This window comes from Protopterus annectens, chromosome 11.part0 (genome assembly GCF_019279795.1).
Source record: "Protopterus annectens isolate FY-2018-M chromosome 11.part0, PAN1.0, whole genome shotgun sequence".
Classification (NCBI taxonomy): domain Eukaryota; kingdom Metazoa; phylum Chordata; order Ceratodontiformes; family Protopteridae; genus Protopterus; species Protopterus annectens.
The window spans coordinates 608032190-608048401 of record NC_056745.1 but is presented as its reverse complement, the minus strand read 5'-3'; the positions used below and the strand labels follow the sequence as shown (position 1 = coordinate 608048401).

General features: G+C 38.2%; 1 protein-coding gene across 1 annotated transcript in view; it reads left to right on the top strand.

Moving 5' to 3' along the window:
* The window catches only part of CAPS2 (calcyphosine 2), a 2181571-nt gene that overhangs the window by 1947120 nt on the left and 218239 nt on the right, over nt 1-16212 (top strand). The window contains exon 15 of the mRNA XM_044087229.1: nt 16014-16110. Coding sequence (XP_043943164.1) covers nt 16014-16110 — 97 coding nt within the window. The remainder of the gene's footprint in view (nt 1-16013; nt 16111-16212) is intronic.

Sequence of the window (16212 nt, the reverse complement as noted above, 5' to 3'; positions counted from 1 at the left end):
ACCACAGTCATGTGGTACATCAGCAAGCAAGGCGGAACCAGGTCATACCCCCTCTGCAGATTAGCGATGTTAACTTGGGATATAGCTTCAAAGGAGAATCCCACTGCACAGGCATCCTACATTGCATCAGAGCAAAACTTTGTGGTACACAAGCTGAGCAGGACAAGGGCAGACCCTAACGAATAGAAACTCGATCAGGGGATCTTCCAAGATTTGATACGTCTCTGGGGAGTTCCTCAAGTAGATCTAGTTACCTCCTGTCTGAACAATCATCTGGCAAAATACTGGTCCAGTCCAGGACTTCATGCAAGAAGATCTGGAAACCAGTTGCCTTTACTTTTACTTGGACAAGAATGTTTCTGTATGCTTTTCCACCCTTTCCACTGGTATCCAGGGTACTTCTGAAGATTCAGAAGGAATCTCCCAAGATCATTGTAGTCATTCCCTTCTGGCCAAGGCAAAATTGGTTCTCCCTTGTTTTGGAATGACAAGGGGCAATTGCCACTAGCTTCCTCACGGAATGGATGTACTCATGCAAGATTTTGTTTGATGCACCCCTGACCCCAGTCAATGTTAACTGACTGCCTGGATAATAGGGTCTTAATTCCCTTTAGACACTTGTTTACTGAGGATGCGTAATACCCCTGCTAGAAAATCATATATTAGTAGATGGAAAAGGTTTTCTAGGTGGTGCCAACAACATAACCAGCACCCATTCAGGACTATTTTTTTCTCTGTTTTTACAATATTTGTGTGAGTTACTATCCTATGGCCTATCTTAATCATCTTTCAAGTTTCATTTATTGGCCATTTCAACATGTCTTCCCATGGATCTTCCTCATGTAAAAATGTTTCTGGAAAGGGTTTTGCATAAGACGCCTTCAAGAAAACTGGCCCCTCCTTGGACTCTTAATTTTGTGTTAGAGAAGCTAACACTTTCTACCTTTGAACCATCTAACGTGGCTGACTTGAGGTTCATAACATGGAAAACAGTTTTAATGATTGTTCTGACCTCTGCAAGAAGAGTATCTGAGTTGCAAGCTGTTATGGAGAATCAACCTATCTAATTTTCCACAGAGACAGGGCTTCTTTGAAAACTACTCCCTTTATTTTTTAGTCTTCTCAGACCTCATGTTTACTGGCCCGACCCCAGTACTAATATCCATGCCATATCTACCAGCTACGCTCCAACTCCCCTGGACTTACTCCAGTCATGGATCCTCAGTGTCCTGGGGGCTTCGATTGTCTGTTCTTCCATTGGGGGGAGATTTATTTTATGACCTACCCACTCCATTTCCCCACACACCCCCCATACTCTATGATTACATTTGAGGGCAACTCCCTTCTTTTGACCATGTCACCCCTAAGTAGCATATCAATGCCCTCCCACCTCAGATTGGCACTCCTATCCCTTCCTTACTGCTCTGACATTCTCCCAATCCACTAATCGAACCTTGGTCAGCTGGGCTGTAGTCAAGGCTTCATCTGTCTGTGCCATGAACTAATCCTTCTTTTATGCCTAAAGTCATATCCGAGTTTACTCTAAGCCAAGCTATCCATCTCCCCATTCGCTTTCTTGAACCTAAAAATGAGGGAGAAATGGTACTCCTTACTTTGGATGTCTGTAGACAATCTCAGGTACTATCTTGACAGAATAAAACTGAAACAAAAATGCAAAGGAGCAGGCCAGGACTGTGCTGTAATACCCACATAGACTAAATGTTCAAAAAGAACAATATCAGTTCAGAGCTGTGCTTGTAGAATCCAAAAATCAGGAACTCCACTCACGAAATTCTAAAAAATCCAAGTAGTTTATTTCACAATAAAAAGATGAGGTAACCACTTTCACCCGTTAGGGCTTCTTCATACTTAATTGGTAAAAATCAATTTATATACAAATTAGCAGTACTGATCATGACATCATATCCTGAGGAAGCAGATAGATTCAAGCGCCCATTGTTAACACTATATATATATATATATATATATATATATATATATATTGTATCATAAAAGAGGAGCGTATATTGTAGAATATATTAAGCTAAAAATATTTAAAAAGTAAACAAAATATACGTATTAAAAATATATAAATATATGCAAGAAACAGTTAATATATATATATATATATATATATATATATATATGTAAGATATCAGAATAAACCTTATAAAAATGTATAACAAGTCAAAAAGCAGCTTTGTCAGAAATAAAAAATATATATCAAGAGCATAAACTGTTTGTGCAAAGAAACAATATGTGCAAATAGCCAATAAATACAATTATCCGGCATGTAACCCCATATAACATTAAAGCAGAATCTTTTCAAAATAGTGTTATGAAACATATTAATTTATTATGTGCTCCATGACTAAAAAATAGGGTATAACTAAAGCCCTAAGCCTTAACTAACAATTTCCTATTTTTTTTAAAACCGGTTTATTAGAAATTTTATCATTTAAACCTGGTTTTTGATCAGCCCTCAGTCTAATAATCCATTTGATTTCTGCTCTCTCTGTATAGTTCCTTGTGTCCCCTCCTTTAATACTGGGTATATTAATTTGAATCACTTGAAATCTAAACGTATGCTGCTCATTATTGTCTAAGACATGTTTGGATAGGGCATTCTTGGTGGATTTAATTCTTATGTTATAAAGGTGTTCTCTAATCCTCTCCCGTAAACGCCTATCCATTTTTCCCACATAGAACGCGGGTCACACTGTACACTGACCTAAGTAAACAACATGCTCTGACTGACAGGTTGCTGCAACATTAAACTTGAATTTCCTACATGTCACTGGGTGTATGAAAAAATTTTCATTGTTCAAAAATTCACAATAGTTACAGGCATTACATGCTGACGTGCCTGAAGATGGTAAGTCTGCAGCACATCTATTGTTGTCCTTAGGATAACATAATAATCTCTGCAAGTTCATCCTGTTCCTATATGTAAAATGTGGTTAATCACCCACTATTCCTTTTAAATTGAGGTCAACCAACAGTATCTCCCAATTCTTGTAGAATACCTCCCTCACCCTATTAATGTCTTCTGTGTAATTCAAAGGTAACTTAACCACTGGATCACAAACATTCTTTGACTCAATTCCTTCAACTAGTCTACTTCTATCAGAAAAATAGGGGGACGCTATGTTAGTTCTCAATTGGGTTACGTTTTCAAACCCTACAACCACCTCACTTAGATTATATGATCTATCTACCAATCTTTCCTGTAGATTCATTAACTCTCATTCAAATCCATCTTCAGTTGGATTTAGGCGTGAGGCACGTATCGCCTGTCCTCTTATAATGTTCTTAAAAACAAACCTTGGGTGCATGCTCTCCCTATGTAAAAGGGAATTCTTATAACAACTTTTTCTATAAACACCCGCATTGAGTAACCCATTCTCCAGACATTCAATATAGACATCCAGATAAGGGATCCATCTATCTGAACTCTCCATAGTGAAATTCAAATAACTTGTGAGTTAATTTCTTCTAAAAAATGTTGCAGCCCAATGTCAGTACCTTTCCATAAAAGAAAAAGGTCATCCACAATACGTGTGTAAAATATAACATGTTCCTGAAAATTAATCAAGGGGAACAATTTCTCCTTTTCCCAAATTGCCATGAATAGGTTGGCGTAGCTATTGGCACAAGAAGTGCCCATAGCCACGCCAACCTTTTGTATATAGGGTGTTCCATTAAATAAAAGCACATTATTTTCCAATATAACTTCCAAATAGGCAGACATCATCTATATGAGTTACAGTATGTTGTGTATTTTCTACAAGACATCTATATATACTCTCCAAACCTTCCTGGTTGGGTATAACAGTAAGTAATGACTGTATGTCTAATGTCACCAGTTTACAGGGGAGATCACATGAGAGTGTAGACATTCTTTCATACAACATCAATAGGAACTGTTTAGTGTCTTTTAAGATGTATGGATACTTATCTAGGACAGGTCTTAAGCATTTCTCCATGTACAAAGACATAGGTTCGGTAACCCACCCTCTCCCTGCGACGATAGGCCTTTGTTAAATTGGTTGAGGATGATCTACACAAATTAGACAATGAGAATAGGAAAAGAAGATGGTTTGGCAACCTGCCACCAAGTTTAAGGAGTGCTTTAAATAGACTAAGGCAGGATAGTAGTATAGTGATCAGACCTTCGGATAAGGGTGGGCCGGTAGTAGTCATGGATAGACTCGAATATCAGGATATCATGACTACTATGTTAAGTGATGAGAAGTTTTATCAGATCAAAGACATGAAAGATATAGAGAGCAGGGTCATACGTATTTTTGATCTGTTGGAAGATCTTCTTAAAAGTGGTATCATCAGTTTGGAACTTTTTCAGTTTCTATTTGTTGAGAATCCATTGATTCCAGTCATCCAGGGACTCCCAAAAGTCCACAAGAGCCCCGTCCACCCCCCCCCCAATGAGACCTATCGTCACAGGGAGAGGGTGGGTTACCGAACTTATGTCTTTGTATATGGAGAAATGCTTAAGACCTGTCCTAGATAAGTATCCATACATCTTAAAAGACATTAAACAGTTCCTATTGATGTTGCATGAAAGAATGTCTACACTCTCATGTGATCTCCCCTTTAAACTGGTGACATTAGACGTACAGTCATTATTTACTGTTATACCCAACCAGGAAGGTTTGGAGAACAGGCAAGTGGATCTCCGAAGTAACACACCAGGCAAAATGTCCTTAACGCAATTTATTGAAAAAATATAAGTACACACAGCGTTTTCGCTACTCAAAGAAGGTAGCTTCTTCAGAGTGAAATGGGAAACTGAAAAGTAAAATTGTTTAAAAACAGTAGGGAATGATCACGTCACTTCCTAACCACACTAAGAAATCTTAAAGTGGTATTAACATCCTAACAAACAGTTTAAAAATAAAATATACAATTAAGAAAAACATTATAAATAAATACATTAAAAAGAAAGGAATATAAATATATTGAAAATAACAGACAAAAAATATATTGTCTGATGTCAACAAGTAATAAAAGAGACAAAAACTAAAACACCCTAAAGTGTTGGATGCAATAATTACTCAAAAGTAAAAAAAGGGGGATGTATATAAATGTTTATGAATGCTGCCAAAAAAGCATAAAAAGAACCAGCATTCTTATTGAATAAGTACTAAAAACAATTTGTCTAAAAGTGAATGTAAGACAAATAAATAACTGCTCTGTAACACATATATATAACAGAACAGATCAAGACAGACTACCTAAAGTATGACTTATATTTTAAATGGGCAGAAATGTTACAACTATCATTCAGTCCTGGTGGATTAAATGCGTCGAGTTTGAGCTGCCATAGCAATTTGCAATTTTCTAAGAAGATAGATGTAGGTCCTCCTCTAATGGAGTCACCAATATGGTCAATGCCCATAAATAAGAAAGAGTGACCAGGATAACTAGCAACATGTTTTGCCAGAGCGTTCTCACAGTTCAATTTTCTAATAGCATAAGTATGCTGATAGATACGATCTTTAAACCTTCTGTCTGTTTTGCCTACATAATATGCAGTGCAGCAAGAACAGAAGGCTAAATAAACGATCGATTTAGTATTACATGTAATCTTATGGGAAATACTAAATTTCATATCTCTTACAGAGAAAGTACTGCCACTCTTGATGTAATGGCAGTAGGAACAAAAGCCACATGCATAACATCCCTTATTCCGATTCTGAATATCAAGGCCTGTGTGCTTCTGCAAAAGCTCCTTAAGGTTAGGACCCCTTTTGTATACAATTCGGGGTTTTGTGCCTAATTTCTCAACCAAAGAAGGAGTGCTTGAAATAAAAAAACAATTTTTATTGATCATTTCTTGGATCAAACTAGAGCTGATATTAAATGTAGTAATAAAACTACATGGGTATTGTGGAGAGCAATCGTCTACAACAAAAATGTCTGTGGGTTGCAAAGTTGTAAAAAGTTGAACTTCAGAATTAGACGTGGGAGCAACGTCAGGATTACTTGTCCAAGTGAGAATAGGGTTGAAAAGGCCACTCAATTTCTTACTGGTCACCTCGTGGGTCAAGTCATCAATTAATTGGGAGGGGTATCCCCGGTTCAAGAATAAATTCTTAAGAAAATTGCATTCCTCCAAAAAGTCGGTATTGTCAGTGTTCATGCGAGCAGCCCTCACTAGCTGGCCCTTGACTATAGCTCTCTTGACTTTGAATGGATGTGCACTAGTAAAATGCAAGAAAGAGTTTACATAAGTTTTCTTCCTGAAAATGGTAGATTTTAAACGGTTAGAAAGTGGGTCCCTAGTCAATCTGACATCCAGGTAGTCGATGGCATCCGTGGCAAAATTATGGGTGAAACTGAGAAAAGTAGTAGTCTGGTTGAGGAAATCAAGGAATTCCAACGCTCGATCTGAGTTACCCTTAAACAGGATGAATATATCGTCCAAGAATCGAGTGTAAAAAACAAGATCCTTTTGCCAAACGCTGTTGCTGAAGATGAAATGTTTCTCCCAATAGGCCATAAATAAGTTGGCTATTGAAGCGCCACATGGGGAACCCATCGCAACACCTTGTTTTTGAATATACAGGTCCTTTTCAAAAAGGAAAAAATTAGAAGATAGCACTATATCAAGAAGTTCAGTGGTATTCATGATGTCATTTTTGGAGGCTCCTAAATCAGTCAGTAGTAGGTCAAGCCATTCCAGTGCCTCCTGGTGCGGTATGGAGGTGTAGAGATCCACAACATCAATTGTTAAAAAATTGATGCTGTCATCCATACTAATCTCATTCAGTTTAGCCAAAAAAGACCAGGAGTCCTTGCATATACTTGGAATACGCTCTAAATAAGGAGAAAGCAGTGAATCAATAAATTTAGAGGCAGGGTAGGACTGAGAGGCTCTCCCATCAACCAAAGCACGCATAGGTGGATCATTGAGACTTTTATGTACTTTGGGGATGCCAAACATTACTGGCACCCTAGGTTGCAAGATGTCTATATAGTCGAAGGTGTCCTTATCAATTCTCCCTTGGATGAATAAATCTCTAAAATACCCCCTAATCCTTTTAGAAGTGGTGTTCAACTGGTTTCGGGTAGTAGATTCATAGGCTGGGGAGTTAAGAACCTTTTGCATCCTCTCAACATAGTCAGTATGTTCAAGTATGGCTAACCCACCCCCTTTGTCAGGTTTAATAATTCTGACAGATGTGGCACGTATATTATTAAGGGCAGCAAGTTGTTCCTTCGTGATATTAAAATGGCTGCTCTTAACTGTGAATGTATTACCTATATGTCTAATATCCAATTCACAGGCATACTCAAACATTTTCAAGGCTACATGAAGTGGTGGATTGAAAACACTGGAAAGCTTTAACCTGTCAGTTACAGGCTGTGAGGAGTCATGGAACAAGAGCTTAAGATTTAGTTTTCTAACATAACATTTTAAATCTAAAAGGACTCTAGCCACATGACAATGCCTACTTGGGACAAAAGTGTTACCCAAAGATAATAGTTCAACTAATTCAGGTTCCAATGTAAGAGCAGTAAAATTGTATATAACAAAATCGCCCTTTACATTAGTGACAATAGTGGGAGTGGTTGAGTCAAAACTAACAAGCTCGGAATTCAATGATTCCAATTCTTGTTCCCCCTCCGGGTGCGATTGTTCTGAGTCCCTAAAAAAGAAGAAGCTGGTTGTTTGTTCTTGTTATTAGTCCTGTTGTTACTGTTGTCCACAGGACAATTATTATCAAGCTGTTTATTTTTATCTTTATTTCTATTGCTTCTTCTGGGACCGTTATAAGTGTCATCATAAGGGGTAGTGGAGTGTGTATTGGTAGTAGTATCTGTATCACACCATTCGGTTTCATCTACATGTACATCATTCATTTTATCATGTTGAACAACACTTAACTTAGGATAGGCTTTGTCATTCCCTACTGTTTTTAAACAATTTTACTTTTCAGTTTCCCATTTCACTCTGAAGAAGCTACCTTCTTTGAGTAGCAAAAACGCTGTGTGTACTTATATTTTTTCAATAAATTGTGTTAAGGACATTTTGCCTGGTGTGTTACTTCGGAGATCCACTTGCCTGTTTTTCACTAGGAAGGTTTGGAGAGTATATATAGATGTCTTGTAGAAAATACACAACATACTGTAACTCACATAGACTTGATGACTGCCTATTTGGAAGTTATATTGGAAAATAATGTGTTTTTATTTAATGGAACACCCTATATACAAAAGGATGGCATGGCTATGGGCACTTCTTGTGCCAATAGCTACGCCAACCTATTCATGGCAATTTGGGAAAAGGAGAAATTGTTCCCCTTGATTAGTTTTTCAGGAACATGTTATATTTTACACAAGTTTTGTGGATGACCTTTTCCTTTTATGGAAAGGTACTGACATTGGGCTGCAACATTTTTTAGAAGAAATTAACTCACAAGTTATTTGAATTTCACTATGGAGAGTTCAGATAGATGGATCCCTTATCTGGATGTCTATACTGAACGTCTGGAGAATGGGTTGCTCAATACAGGTGTTTATAGAAAAAGTTGTTACAAGAATTCCCTTTTACATAGGGAGAGCATGCACCCAAGGTTTGTTTCTAAGAACATTATAAGAGGACAGGCGATATGTGCCTCACGCCTGAATCCAACTGAAGATGGATTTGAAGGAGAGTTAATGAAAGACTAGTAGATAGATCATATAATCTAAGTGAGGTGGTTGCAGGGTTTGAAGGTGTAACCCAATTGAGAACTAACATAGCGTCGCCCTATTTTTCTGATATAAGTCGACTAGTTGAAGGAATTGAGACGAAGAATGTTTGTGATCCAGTGGTTAAGTTATCTGTGAATTACACACAAGACATTAATAGGGTGAGAGGGGTATTCTACAAGAATTGGGGGATACTATTGGTTGACCCCAATTTAAAAGGAATAGTGGGTGATAAACCACATTTTACATATAGTAACAGGATGAACCTGCAGAGATTATTATGTTATCCTAAGGACAACAATAGATGTGCTGCAGACTTAACATCTTCAGGCATGTCAGCATGTAATGCCTGTAACTATTGTGAATTTTTGAACACTGAAAATTTTTTCATACACCCAGTGACATGTAGGAGCTTCAAGTTTAATGTTGCAGCAACTTGTCAGTCAGAGCATGTTGTTTACTTAGCTCAGTGTACAGTGTGCCCCACGTTCTATGTAGGAAAAACAGATAGGCGTTTATGGGAGAGGATTAGAGAACACCTTTATAACTTAAGAATTAAATCCACCTAGAATGCCCTATCCAAACATGTCTTAGACAATAATGATCAGCATACGTTTAGATTTCAAGTGATTCAAATTAATATACCCAGTATTAAAGGGGGGACACAAGGAACTATACAGAGAGAGCAGAATTCAAATGGATTATTAGACTAAGGGCTGATCAGAAACCAGGTTTAAATGATAAAGTTTCTATTAAACCGGTTTTAAAAAATAGGAAATTGTTAGTTAAGGTTTAGGGCTTTAGTTATACCCTCATTTTTTACTCATTGAGCACATAATAAATTAATATGTCTCATAACACTATCTTGAAAAGATTCAGCCTTAATGTTATATGGGGTTACATGCCGGATAATTGTATTTATTGGCTATTTGCACATATTGTTTCCTTGCACATACAGTTTATGCTCTTGATATATATTTTTTTATTTCTAACAAAGCTGCTTTTTGACTTGTTATAAATTTTTATAAGGTTTATTCTGATATCTTGTCGATATGTTAACTGGTTCTTGCATATATTTATATCTTTTTAATATATATATTTTGTTTACTTTTTTAATATTTTTAACTTACTATATTCTACAATATACTCTCCTCTTTTTATGGTACAGTATATATATAGTGTTAACAATGGGCATTTGAATCTATCTGCTTCCTCAGGATATGATGTCATGATTAGTACTGCTAATTTGTATATAAATTGATTTTTACCAATGAAGTGCTTTTTGGTATGAAGAAGCCCTAACAGGTGAAAGCACTTACCTCATCTTTTTATTGTAATATAAACTACTTGGATTTTTTAGAATTTCGTGAGTGGAGTTCCTGAGATTTGGATTCTACAAGCACAGCTCAGAACTGATATTGTTCTTTTTGAACATTTAGTCTATGTGGGTATTGCAGCACAGTCCTGGTCTGCTCCTTTGCATTTTTATTTCAGTTTTATTCTTCAGTATTTGCTATAGGAGCATTCGTTTCCTGGTCACAATTGTTGTTTGTACTATCTTAACAGAACTAAATCTTTCAGATCTTCAGATCACTTGTTCATTTCTTGTGATGGAAAGAAAAAGGCAAAACCTATATTAAAACAGGCTATTTCTAAATGGTTGTCTAAGACTATTACTTTTTGTTATACTCACCACAATAAAATTACTTCAGGCTGGTTCAAGGCACACTCTACCAGGGCCTTGGCTTCGTCTGTGAATTTTTGAAAAGAATAGATTCTAGAAGTATTCTAGAAGCAGCAGCTTCGTCCTCTATACATATATTTTCAAGACATAACAAGCTTGAGTCCGTCTCTAGGTCTAGATCAGACTTTGTTAGGACCGTTCTCTAGGGGCTGCTTGGCCCTTCTCTTTCCCCCTTCCAAATGCAGTAAGCTAATGCAGTCTACCCATATAGCTAAGGCTACACAGCAGTGATCAATATGATGAACATAACACAGTTTTGTAAGTTAACTTACCATAACAGTAGATGTTTGAATGATCTCTTCTACAGCAGACACTCTTTCCCTCTATCCCCCTTGTTTTTTGGTCTGTTTATGCCAGGGTGTGGACAGTTATTTTTTTGTTGTCCATAGCTTTGTCTTTTTAGGTCTCAGCCTGTCTCTCTATCTCTCTGTCTCTCTCTCTCTTCATTTAAACATCTACTGTTATGGTAGGTTTACTTATACAACTGCAGTTTCTTCCTGCACTGGAGGATGTATTTATTACAGTATGTAACTGGCTGGAAGCAAGCCTTCTGTGCCCAAGAAAACAAAGTGAATCGACCCAACATTGATTTCAATAGTAAGCCTAGCTTCTGTTAAACATCTCATAAATGCCACTCTACCTCTCTGACAAGAGTGGGGAAGTCTTTGAATGATGTGGTAAGAAACTGTATTTTTCTGGAAAGCTTATTTGTAGAGTTTACAATTTTCAGTCTCATGTTAAAGTTTATGCATGCCTCTTTTGAGATCGGAGGAATATTATTGTTTCTTTGTCCTTGTTTGAGGACAAGAACAAATGGGGGTATATCTGTAAGTTTGGATCTCTGTGCCTGAGTTTCTGTGTTTGTGCAAGAGACTGTCTGATTTCATGGGTTGTGAAGCTTACTTGGCTGTTTTGTACTATATAGAAGTGTACTGTTAACACCACAAGGGTCCTGGAGGACAAATGTAGTCTGATGTTGTCAGTTTTCATTCGATCCTTAACTAATGGGTTTGGATCCAATCCCTCCGATCCGACGTGAGAGTTGCTAAAGCTTGTGGCAACCAAAAAACTCTTGAGCTTGTCCCTTACCCACAGTGCACCAACCCCAGTTACTTCAGATCTTATTTGCCGCTTTCAGAAAAGACACTGTCATCCAACTCTCTAGAGCTTCATTTCAGATAAGTGCTGAGATACTATATTTTTCTCTCATATTCTCACTAAAAATTCTTTCTGAGATATATATATATATATATATATATATATATATATATATATATATATATGTACAGACACACGCACACATATATTTTTCCTTCAATTTCTGTTTTCTTATTTTTGTACTACAGTATGCTTTAGATACTATCTCTAGTATCTCCTCTTCTCTCCTACAGTAGCAGTAGTTCTTAACATTGTTGGTAGTCTTTTTTTCCTCTACAAGTTGTAGTTTTTAATACCATTGTTGGTAGCCTTTTCTTTACTTTTTTCTTGCACTGTCTCTATTTAATAAAAAAACTTTCCTTTCTGACTTTTCTGTTAGTTAGAATAGCTTGTCCTTTTTTCTTAGAATGCCAGATAGGCCAGCTGGCTTTAAAAAGTGTGTAAAGTGTGGACATAAAATGCCTGTTTTTGATGCTCACACTTCATGAATTTATTGTTTGGGTCCTCTCCACCTACAAGAGACCTGCTCCTTATGTCACGGATTCAATCCCCTTGCTTTAGTGGAGCATAAAAATAAACTCATTCTAAACGTTCTTCTCTTTTCCCCTTTGGAGAAGCTATTTCAGAGGGCTGTCCTACTAATGCTAAACAAAAGAAAGCCTCCTCATCAAAGCTTTCTTCTTCTTCTTCTTCGGATTCAGATTCCTCTAGGAAGAAGTGGAAAGACCTGGTCTCCCATAGGCGTGCATTTGTCAACCCCTTTTTCCAGGAATCAGCGAGGTGGTCAGAAAATGTGGATCAGAAAGTCACAGGGTCCTTCCTAGGATACACTTGGAGGAGGTTCCCCCAGAGGCAGAGGAGGGAAATCTAATGGATGTTGCCACCCATGCGGCAGAGGTAGCCTGCAGAATCAGGGTTCCAGAGAATTGTTCTTTGACAAACCGTACCAGCACTCCTAAAAAGTTGCCAGATTGCCCACCTCTGGAGGCAGTCGAGGATGATTATCCATGCACCAGAGAGCCTGGCTAGATATAACAAAAGATATTTGGGTGCAGAGAATTATTTCCAGAGGATATATAATACCCTTTTCCCTTCCACCTCCATTCTCAATTAAAATCCCCAGTGTTCCATCCAGTCAGAGGAAACAAACAGCAATTCATATACAAAAGCTGCTAGAAAAAAAAAGAGTCATCCAAGAGGTCCCACCAGACCAGATAGAAGCCAGAACTTATTCAAGGTTCTTTTTAGTGCCAAAGAAAACAGGAGACTGGAGACCAATTCTGGAGCTCACCAAACTGAACATGACAGTTCAAAGAACCAAGTTTCTTATGGTCACAGTTCAGTCCATTCTTCCCTTTTTTGGACAAAGATGACTGGATGTGCTCAATAGACCTTCAGGACACGTACTATCAAATAAAGATGAACAGATGATCTAGAAGGTATTTATGCTTCTGGATGGGAACCAGTCACTATTAATTCAGAACATTGCCTTTGGTCTCACCACAGCCTCCAGGATGTTTACCAAATGCATGGCAGTGGTAGCAGGACATCTAAGACTGCAGAGAGTCCAGATGTTCTCATATTTAGATAATTGGCTCATCACCGCCCCAAGCTGGCATCAGTTGGTACTAGCAAGAGACCAGGTATTTAAATCTTGAAATCACAGTAAATCACAACAAATCGAACTTGCAGCCCACCTAGAAACTGGGCTTCATAGGTGCAATCTTCAACACACAATCCATGGTTGTGTCGCTTTCATTGTTGTGAATACAGACTATCAGAAACCAAACCAACAGATTTATCTGTAGTATGAAGACTTCAGCCAGACTACTTCTACAGGCTTTAGGTTTGATGTCTGCAGCCATAATCCTAGTGCCCCTGGTGAGGTATCACATGAGAATATTACAGTGGATGCTTCAAACACAGTGGTCCTGTTTCAGTCACCCTATGTCCATGAAGATGAGAGTGACTCAAATATGCAAAAGTTATGTCTCATGGTGGATGCAGCCTTACCAACTCCAACAAGATCAACCATTCATACTTCCTTGGACAAGGCCATAGTGACCACAGACACTTGATTGGGTGGGGGACATTACCTAGGGAAGACAGTCCAAGGCACTTGGTCCTCTGAAGAGGCCAATCTACATATCAACATTCTAGACATGAGAGCAGTGCTTTTGGCATTGCAAGCATTCCAAGACTCTGTCCCTCTAGGGACAGTTGCGATTCAAACAGGCAATATGTTAGTAATTTGGTATATCAACAAACAAGGAGTAACCAGATCTTACCCTCTGTGTTGAGAATCTGTCAGAGTGTGACAATGGGTGATAGCCTCCAATCATTTTGTAATAGCAGCACACATTCCGGGGAATCCATTGTAATAGCAGACAACTCAGCAGGTCCATCTTACTACTTCACGAGTGGTCCATCAACCACAATTGGTGGAAATGATCTTCCGTCAGTGGGGTCAGCCTTGCTGCGATCTATCTAAACAGGAAGTGCAGCAGCTTCTTTGCCCTAGTCCATCCGACGGGGTAGCCACTGAGGGTTGCTCTTCTCCAGAATTGACCCCCCGGTCTGTTATACACCTTTCCCCCAATTCCCTTGATTCCCAAGTTTCTACAGAAAGCAGCCATATTGAAGAGCAGAGTCATCCTCATTGCATTTTGCAGGCCTTGACAAATATGGGTCCCCTTTCTTTGGCCTCACTTTCTGTTCCCACCTTGGATTCTGGATCCGACTCCAGACTTTCTGTCCCATCCAACGGGATTGGTTCACCCAGCCTTTCCAAGCCTAAGACTGACCGAATGACTTCTTCACTTCCACTGACGGCCAAGCAGCCTATGCTTTCTTCCCTGGTCCATTCCATTTTATTATTGTCCCATAACCCATTCACCAGAAAATTGTACAAAAGCAAATGGAAATGGTTTGTTTTTGGACAGAGCAAAATCACATAGATCCCTTTACAGCCCCTATTCACGCAGTCCTTCATTTTCTAGCTCGGTCATTTAATGATGGTGCAAGTTCATCTACAATTAAGGTTCAGCTAACAGTGATTTCAAATTTCCATATGGAATTCAGGAATTCTACTTTAGCTTCTTCTAAAATTTGCAAAGTATTTTTGAAGGGTTCTGTGTTGGACCACTTTTAAAGACCCTATTCCTGCATGGAATTTAAGTCTAGTACTACAAGCCCTGACTCAGTCTCCCTTTGAACCTGCAGCTAAATGCGATTTAAAATTTTTATCTAGGAGGACAGCCTTTTTGGTTGCAGTATATTCGGCCAGAAGAATATCAGAACTTCAGGCATTATCATCAAAACCTCTTTACTTAGTCTTTCGTAAGTATAGAGGTACCTTACATACCAGTGCTTCCTTTCTGCAGAAGGTGGTGTCAGAATCAAGTATTAGCCAGACCGTTAACCTCCCCATATTCTTTCTAAATTTCAGTAACAAAGGAGGATACTTGTTAAATTTATTGGACGTACATAGGCAATTACATTTTTACTTACACTGTACGAAAGATTTGAGGAAATCGGACCAACTTTTTGTTTAGTTTGTATATCATAGATTGGGGGAAAGTATCACTAACATTTCAGTAGCTAGATGGATTACGGAATGTATTTCACTGTATACAAAAAGTTGAATATTCCCCCCAGAGACATGTAAAGGCTCATTCTACTAGATCCATGGCTACTTCTACTGTTTTCCTATCTAGAGCTTACATGGATGATATTTGTGCAGCTGCTATTTGGTCAAACCCACATACCTATATCAATCACTATAAAGTAGATCTGGTCTCAAGGGGAAGTGCAGTCTTTGGTTCGGCCATTCTTAGGAACATCCTTCCTTAGGGCCCAGCCAGGGCTCAAGCATTTGGGGACTCTGTCCCATATATTGCGGATGAATGAAATTTGACATTAGATAAAGAAGTTACATTCTTACCATAAAATTCCATCTGTGTTGTCCATTTTCATTCATCCTCAGCTCCCCACCTTCCTAGCCCCTTACCTATAGTAAGAAGCAAGTACACGAGAACCCATTAGACACCTTATGTTCCTCAGGTGTTGAACTCCAGTGATGGCACTTTGTAGCATTTCCTATTTCTTTTGCTATTTTTGGTATCAAGCTATATGTATTATCTGAGGGGAATGGGGACCAGAACATCATGGGTAAGGAGGAGCTTGAGAGTTTCTAGGCTTCCACGAGCTGAAGTCGTGGCCGAGTTGGATCCATGGGTCGGATCCAAATCCCATACATTGAGGATGAATGAAAATGGACAACACAGATGGAACATTAGGGTAGAAACATAACTTCTTTTTTTCACCTAGTTTGTTTGTTGCATTGCTCTTTTTTAAAGATGTGCTTTAAGTATGACTTCATCCTCCTTTTTAGGCATATATGAAGCTTGACCCCAACAAAACCGGTAGTGTCTCTATGGCTAACATTAAGAAGTTCTACTGTGCCTGTAACCACCCAAAAGTGTTATCAGGTAAGATTTTTAAGGCTGCAGTTCATACTATGTACTTAAAATTATTTTTAAGATTTGTATTTCAAGTTGCAAGAAAATTCAAGAATTAAAATTTATGTCGAC